Source organism: Gossypium hirsutum, chromosome A13 (genome assembly GCF_007990345.1).
Source record: "Gossypium hirsutum isolate 1008001.06 chromosome A13, Gossypium_hirsutum_v2.1, whole genome shotgun sequence".
NCBI lineage: Eukaryota > Viridiplantae > Streptophyta > Magnoliopsida > Malvales > Malvaceae > Gossypium > Gossypium hirsutum.
The window spans coordinates 5,048,036-5,056,901 of NC_053436.1; the positions used below are offsets into that span (position 1 = coordinate 5,048,036).

The following is an 8,866-nucleotide window of genomic DNA, read 5'->3' on the forward strand; positions in this document are numbered from 1 at the left end:
TTCACAAAAAAAATTATTTAAAATATTTGGGTGCCGCCTAACACATCAGATGCATCAATATAAAAAATATTTTTTCAGCCTATACATATATAAAATACAAGTATTTTGAGTTGTCAAATACTAGTATCGCTGATGTGTCAGGCGACACCCAAAAAAATTTACTTTCTTATACAATATGATGTCATCGGTGGCAAGGAAGAGAGGTGTCGCAGATTAGTGAGCTGCACCAATTTTAAACTATTCAGTTTGCCTAGATCAATAAATATTAGGACCCTTATCCTATTTTAATATATATTATATTATTTGGATAAAAAATTCATGTTTAATAATATGCAAAAATATCATAACATGATGCTATTTTTTAAGTATTTAAGTGCTTTGGTGTAACTTATCTTACAAGTTCTCTTTTCTATTTACTAATAGCATTTTTTTCCACAAAATTCGATTAAATTTGAAATCAAATTTTATTTCTCTTAAATGTTCTTTTTAGAATGAAATTTTAACTAGAAACAATTGATTTATCAAATAACAATTTGCCATTTCTACACTATCTATAAATCGCATACTTTTTTTTTTAAATCTAGCAATTTATATATTTACATATTGTTTTGTATTTTTAATCATGCAAATTAAACAAAACAAAAATTTATATATCAAAATCACAAACATAAATACACTAAATGAGCTTAGCATGTATTTCTTTAAAAATAACCTGTATCAATTGCATTTAAACCTATCATATCATGTTCATTACATTATTTTCATGTTTATTTTTTCTATAAAAAAAAATCAAAAAAAGCATGTTGCCAAAAACTCTATTGAAAATCATCATCATGTTCTACAGAAGCACGAGAAGATCTTTTAAGAGGTAATTGAATTCCAAGAGAAGGTCCACTAGATACGGTCTTATGAAGTGTACCTTGTAAAGGGATGGGTGAAGTAGATGATGATGGTGGTGGTGTTATCATCAAAGAATTTCTATTGGAAGAAACAGAATTTAATAGTTTGTGATGTTTGGATAAAAATTTTGACCTATAATCCAGGTTTTGCTTCACGGAATTCTGGATTTTATTGCGTTCTCTTTCTATCATGTGACTAACCTTTCCAATGTTCTGGCTTTTACCGCCCTCCCTTTCCTGCATCCTTGGGTTTACCTTTGATTCAATAGGAACAAGCTTCCCATCTACTTGATTGGTGAAAACAAATGTGACCTGCAATATATGTTTATATAATGCTTAGTGCTTGTCCTACTCACGCTCAAATGTGAGATTTAAATACAGGTAGACGTATCATATCCTCATAACCATGTCCGGATATGAGTAAGGCAAGAATATCAGTCACAACATGGAAAAACAAAATTAAAGATCGAACAGGTTCAACCAATTCAACTAGGCAATTCAATAATCTTGAAATTTTTAAAAACACAAATTAATGATAGTTGAAATTTCCATTAGATAATAAGGAAAATTTTAAGAAATCAGGAATAAAATAGATATACATTTACAAAAACCAAGATAAAATGAACCAGAACATAATAAAATGCCCAATTTTTTCTTAAAAATTCAAAATTAATAAATAAACAAAAAGCCCAGTTTACCAGTTTTTATTTGGCTTTTTTTCGATTCTAGTTCCAAGTTCTTTTTCCAATTCCAGCTGATTCTCTATTTATTTATTTTTTTTGTTCAACTTATGTAATTGAACTAGATGGATTGGTTTCCATTCTAACCAATTGAATCAGTCAATCCGGTCCAATTTTTAAATCCATGCTTCATGATAAATTCCAGTGGAGGAAGTTGTTCTACATAAGGTCAAGATCATTAACTAGCAAAGAATTATAGTGCGGCTTTACGATTGTATGATACAAAGTAGCATCAATATTTGCATTACCTCACCGCCAGCTGAAGCTTGGAGAATAGAATCAGGTACTGATTCTGAGTGAAAATGATGCCCCCAGCTAACTAAATCCTCTTCTAAGGGACTCCCCACCTGAAAACAATCCCAAAGAGAAGATAAACAATAGGAAACGAGAGGCACAAGTAGTATATTCCCTTAATAATAGCCAAACCTGTTTTTCTGAGCTCTTTAGCTTATCCAGACATCCAGCTATTCCTGCAAATCCACCTATGTCAAAAACCTCTTGATCTGATCCATAGCTTCCATTTTCTGATTCACATCTCTCCTGCTCTCCTATGTTCTCAGACCCATCATTTTTACACCGATTGCAGTTCATCTTTCCATGAATTTCAGACCTGCGTAGTTGATGAGATAAAAGATTCATGTCACACAAACATGAAGATGAACTGCAAACTGCTCTAGCTAAGATAAATTTGAAGCGATGATTGAAAATAGAGTGAACTGGAATTTCCAGCATAGCTGTATACAAGTGAAATAGCATAAATGTGGCTTGCTTGAAAAGACATGAAAAAGGGACTTTATAGTCTGAATTAGAGGTTTACAGGAGCTTATGCTGTGAATTCACGTTGTCTGATAAGGATACACCTACGGTTTTGTGTAACCTCACAATCTCTCATGTGCTCTAGAGGAGATGTTACTTGTAAATCTACTGAATAAACAGATGATATTATGTAATGCAGGTATCATTCTTTTAGAGAAGACGTATAAGAGTATGCTGTAACTTAGAAAAATACACTACCTCACATTATCATAAAATGTGAAAAGGTCACGTAAATCTTCCGTTGAGAAAACGTTTCCCTGCAACTCAAAAGTCTCGAGCAGTTGTCATATGATGAACTAAAAGCAAGCTTCAAGGGAACACACATAAAAATTGACAAATAGGAACCTGTCCCTTAACGCTGTCTACTTGCTCCTGCTGGATAACTTTTTGCAGCCCTTCCTTTGACATTTGCCGCTGGTACACCTACAGAAATATAAATATGCTCTCTCATTACAACTATCTATTGGCAACTTTCATACAAGAAGACTGATTTATATTGAGTTAAAGTCACATCAAAACCTTTTCTTCAATTGTTCCAGTACTTAGGAATCTGTAAATATAAACTCTTTTTTTCTGCCCATCTCTCCAAACCCTTGCAGCAGCCTAAGTTATGTTAGCAAAGGGTCAGAATATTGGTTCACATGACAAGTGCCTACTTTATCAATGACAAAGAAATAATTGGAGCTCAGACAAGATATTACTTGCTTATCGTTAGCTGGGTTCCAATCAGGGTCAAACAAGACCAGTCGATTACCACCAATCAAATTGAGACCACAGCCACCTGCCTTGCTACTTAATAGGAACACAAACTCATCCTGCAAAATGTCAAATCATTCTGGATTATCACTGATAAAGCCTCCAGAGAAATTATGAACTAGAGAATCCTAATCCACAAATTTATTCACGTAAAGAAATTTTATACCTTGGTTGAGTCATTAAAGCGATTAACGAGTTTCTGCCTTTTGCTAATTGATGTGGTTCCGTCAAGCCTCAAGTATGGATATCTTCTTTCTCGACACAATTGAGCAAATAGGTCCAGTGTCTGATGCATAATAAATTCAGTTTCACAAAAATTGTAATAGATTGTGATTTATCCCAAGGGGTTTATCTAATGCTAAATATAAACAATGATACGGGTTAGAGTAGGAAAAGAAGATGTCCATGACTAAATGGGTCTGTCCACCATGAACATGTTGTTTCTATCCTTGAAAGACAGTTAAAAATAAGCAGTACCTTTTGCTATCAATGATTTATGATAGTCTCCTATAATATGAATAGAGCAATGCGACTGTTATCACTGAGCAGCATATATATCATGACATGCAATCATCTCCCAATTCCTAATTCCTACACCAGGTTGTAATTGCTTCTAAATTCACATTGATCAGAAAAGTAGCCTGCAAGTGCAGCCACCTTTTGGTTTTGCTTCTTTAACTACATGTTTTCCCATTACCAGATACTTCAGTTGATATTTTTATTGTAGTTTATTTAGCTGAAATGGTTATTGAAACAACCTAAGAGTAGTTAAAGTTGAGAACATTTTGACCAGAAACATGAAACAACTATGATAATTTTCTATAACAACTTGTTAACCATTTAAACTGACCTGTGTATAGTTTGAAACAAGAACAATGCGATCATCAGTTCTCTGACGTAAATGAGCCAGCAATCGAGCTAATACATGCATTTTCCCAGATAGTTCAACCCAAGCCCCATCACCACCAGTCCAGGATCCCGATCTAATAAAAGGACAAACAAAGTCTTCTGAGATTTCAGATCGTTAACATAAAGCATAAGTATATCAGATACTGAGAAGCCTGCCTTCCTGAGAACATCTCTGGTGGGAAAAACCGCATACAGTCCTCAAAACCAGTAGTTCCCGGACTTCCACTTTTTATGGTATCATAAATGAGCTACATAGAGAAATATCATCTATTGGAACATGGTAAATTCCTTAAAATTAGTAAAAGAAGAGAAATCAAGTAGAAAGGTAAACAACACAAGTCAGATAACACAAAGGCCAGCACACCCAGTTAATTTTGAAATGCTGAATGTAAAAAAAGGACATTATGCCAGAGAAGGAATGGAAAACTGACAGCACACAAATAACAGATTAATCCTTTTCCACCACTAAGTTCAATAAGTACACAAAACTCATCATAAACTAAGAATCATGTCAAGAAATATGTTTTTCCCTCAAACTATGGTACCTTCGGATGATTGCAGAGCTTCTTAAGAGCTGTAATATAAGCCAAAATCTTTGTTTGCTTTGTTTCTTCAGTGATGACTTTTTTAACCTGAATTCGAGAGGGACAAGAAAACAATTGCATTGGTCTACAGAGTGTAATCTTTTGGTGGTCCATTGTAAAGCAATAACAAATCAACCAACATTTTTTGAGTGTATAAAATGGTTGTACAACTCAGACTGAAGAGGAGTCAACTTGCAGCATACTACTTCAACTATCTGCAAGAAGAACAAAATGTCCAGAAGGAAAAAAAATCAGATAACCCATTAAATATTTAGTCTAGTCACCAACCTCTATTTTAATATTATAAGCCTTTAGTAAAAGATAATTTTGTAAATAGAGTTTAAGAAGATGACAATATATAAACAAAGTAAGATGTAATTCAATATGAGACCCATACCTTTGGAGGCAGATGATTTGATAGCAACGCATTAGTCCTCCTCAATATGAACTGCAATCACTTAACTTTCAGTCAATTTGAAAAACACTGGAAGTGGTTATTCAAAAGAATTACAGCCATGTCAACACAAAAGGATATGTATTTCAGGAAGTGAACAACTGCTCTATAAAGTTCAAATACCAAAGAGAATGTAGATATAATCCTCAAGAAACTTCTAATTCTTGCTAAAAGTAACAATAGTAAACCAAGATTACCTGATTCACTATTGCACTTAATTCTGAAGAACGTTCTGCAGCTAGCTTCTTCTCTTCTTCACTAGAAGTTGGTTCTCTTCCACAAATTATTGGTGTCTTCATTATTTGTAGGCAGGACAGTATATATAAGAAACAAGCAAGTGTTGTTAGGGTGGAAAAGACAAAAGCAAAAGGAAACAGCAGGAATAATTAGTCACCAGAAATACTAGTTATAGAAGGTCCAAGGAAAGCATATTCTTCTAGTGCAACTATAGCATACATTCCTAACTTCTCTAATTAAAATTTATTTAGATGAATTTAACAATAAACTATGATGGTTTCCACCATGATACTATTATCCTTCACAGATTAGGAAACCAACTTGACTATATATATTTTCTACTGCATGACAACAAAAGCCTACTATAAGGTTATCTGCATAGACTTGACTTCTAGACCTTAAGCAAATCAATTGCAAAACATTTAACTGCCCATAAGCAACTGGCCTTTACACACACAAGGTAAAGAGTCCAGGGAAAAAAAAAATGCTTACTATGGTAGAAAGGGGATCAAACAGCTATTTGGATATGCAAGGTATATTTACTGATGCAACACAAATAACAGCATGTATGTAAGCTTTACCCAGTTCAAGGGCAAATCCTTTTTCATAGGTTTTTAGCAGACCAGTGTGGCAGAAACAATGAAGGGATATGCACTACAAATTTTACGGTAAAAAATGTATGCGACTTTTAAGGGTAACTAACATATGGAGCTGTGGAACTCAAACAGGTACAAGCATTTATATGTAATTTTTGCATTTATTTAAACTCTGAAACAACAATACTAAGTGATCAACAGACCTCGTAGTAACGACGAAAGAATGCAACATCACCCAAAATCCCTGGATTTGTGAAGTTCACCATGGCAAAGAACTCTTCAAGATCATTCTGTTTGGATAGAAAAGGACAGCTAACTATATGTTAAGAAGACAAACAGCATTCATCAAGCATATCATGAATCATATAGAAATGACTGTTACCTGCATGGGGGTTCCAGATAACAAAATCCGGCGTTTACAAGAGAGAGCAGCCAATGCCTAGACCATGGACATGTTTATGGAAATTTTTCAGAAAAACCAACAAAAGGAATGACTACTACCACAGAACAAACAGAAGAGAAAATAGTTTCTTCAGAAATATACCCTGTTTGTTATTGTCTGGTCATTTTTCAGCCTGTGAGCCTCATCACAAATAAGAAGATCACAAGCTTCACTTTGGCAAAATTTTGATGAATGCATCCTAAATGTCTCATATGAAACAATCAATACCTGGAAACCATTGATTAAATTGATAAAAAAATTTCGAAAAGAATGTACTACCAAATTATGAAGTGCAAAAATTACCTGCAACAAGCTACGGGGACTTGTGAAGCTGTCAATTCCAGAGACAACGTCATCTCTGCTGCTTTCACAGAGAGCTATAAGTTGAACTCTCTGTCCAACCCACTTCTTGATTTCTGCCTCCCAGTTACTGACAAGACTGGTTGGGGTGACAATTATGGCCTTCTTAACCATCGGCTTCCCATCAAACCCTTGACGAAGAAGAGTATATAGTAAAGTGATTGACTGCAATGTCTTTCCCAAACTGGCAATATCGAAGGATATGTAAATAAAACCAATAGTACGACAGCTGAAGTCATAAACTCAGTATGAAGGGATTTACCCTGAAGGGATAAGATATTTACCCCATATCATCAGCAAGAATGCATCCGTTTATATTGGCAGCACTATACAACCCGGATACACATTCAAACATGAACTGAACTCCTTCTCTGCATTATAAAGGGCAAAATATAATGTCTCCCTTAAAATAAATTAGAAGAAGATAAAACCTACAACCAAATTACAGAATTCTATAAATGATAACACGCTCATTCTAAATATAATGCATTGTCAATGACCTATACCATATTCAAATAAAATCCATATTCGGTCGGCTTTAACTACTACAGTTTCAAACAGAACATGATCATTTGTGAAATTGCATTTACTGGCACATGCACCCAGACACAAATTTACATATAAAAACACATGCAGCTATGTAAATAAAGCTCTACCCTGCAAATCCCAAAACCGAACTGCAGGGTCGAGACTGATGAACAATGAATAATACCTTTGATGGGGTCGAAGGAAACGAACTAGCAACGGATCCACTGCTATGGGCACTACTTCGATGGGTCCATCTTCGGATTGTTCAGGTTGCCATAAAACCAAAGGCTCAACACCTGGCGGCAGAGTCACAATTTCCTCCACAATATCAGCCTCATCTGATTCTGGTCTAGCTATACCCAGCGGTTTGGCTATTGCAACTAATGCTGGCGTCAAAGAGCCCCAAGGAACAAACCGCTTCCGAGCCCAAAGACGACGTGCAAGATTTTCTTTCCCGTTACTATAGCCATAAGAACATGGGGGCTTAAACGGTTTCCTACAAACTGCAGCTCCTTCTGTCACTGAAAGAACTCGTGGAAGCAGCGATTGTCTTCTTACAACAAGGTTGCCCCTGATAAACCATTACCATATATGTCAATAAACTAACAAAAAAAATCCCACCAAATATATTTCACTACGATCGATATTCCAAGACTCAAAACATAACAATAAAACAATTCTTGCATAAACAATAACCAATTGAATCTGCAGTATTCCAGTTCAAACTTAAAGGAAACCATCTTAGATTAGCTTAAATGAAAAGTCTCCGGTCGCTCAAGTTATTCGGTTTTTCTTTTCAATTACGTATTGAATTTTTGAAACGAAAAGAACACCTCAACAAAGCATCGACGTTCTTAGATTTGAGATCTCCATCGGACGGTGGATGATGCGCGGGGGATTCTCCACCATCGTCGTCGTTTTCTTCTACTTCTCCTTCTTCTTCTTCTTCTGAGCAATCAACGGCAAATTCGTCGCTTGAATCGCTGGAATCGGAACCGGAGGAAATTTCTTCGTCTTCATCCGTTGATGACGTGGACCGTCGTTCTCTCGCCATTTTGAGCGGTGAGTGTGGAGGGGGGAGAAGAAGATTTTTGAAAATCAGAAAATTTGGCGGTAAAATAAAATGGAATTGAAAATAATGTTGGACTTTGGATATGGAAATATTACAGGAAATGGGTTGGGTGAGAGAGGGCTACCCGACTATGGCTTTGGTGACTCTATGGGTTGGATTCTGCTTCATAACCCAACCCGGGTTTTTTACTGAAATAAATTAAAAAAAATTATATAGCAAAATATGGTGTCAGCTGGATTATTTATCAAAATGAGTCTTTTTTTTATTTTTGTCTATCAGATAAGTGCGACTATTTTTTTATATTAAAATATATTTCTTTTTGTTTTTTAAAATAAAATATTTTTTTATTTTTATTAAAAATATTTAATTTTATATACATGTAAAAATATGGTTAACGGGTCAAAATACAGGTAAAAAATACACGAGAATGGGTCGCGCCTGTCAGATAGGCGCGACTAATCGTGCCTAACAGA

At 35.0% G+C, this 8,866-nt stretch overlaps 1 protein-coding gene across 1 annotated transcript; it reads right to left on the bottom strand.

Annotated features, from left to right (window-relative positions):
• Positions 1-702: 702 nt before the first annotated feature.
• On the bottom strand, positions 703-8,504 carry LOC107894254 (protein CHROMATIN REMODELING 25). The gene is made up of 21 exons (XM_016819519.2): positions 8,155-8,504; positions 7,506-7,892; positions 7,078-7,164; positions 6,737-6,977; positions 6,536-6,661; positions 6,374-6,430; positions 6,195-6,281; positions 5,356-5,451; positions 5,102-5,152; positions 4,845-4,919; positions 4,666-4,752; positions 4,277-4,368; positions 4,062-4,194; positions 3,378-3,497; positions 3,157-3,270; positions 2,975-3,058; positions 2,801-2,878; positions 2,654-2,712; positions 2,066-2,249; positions 1,888-1,986; positions 703-1,211 (listed from the first exon to the last, which is right to left on the bottom strand). The coding sequence occupies exons 1-21, from the start codon at positions 8,373-8,375 to the stop codon at positions 816-818; spliced, it is 2,874 nt and encodes a 957-aa protein (XP_016675008.1). The 5' UTR covers positions 8,376-8,504; the 3' UTR covers positions 703-815.
• Between the last annotated feature and the right edge of the window lie 362 nt (positions 8,505-8,866).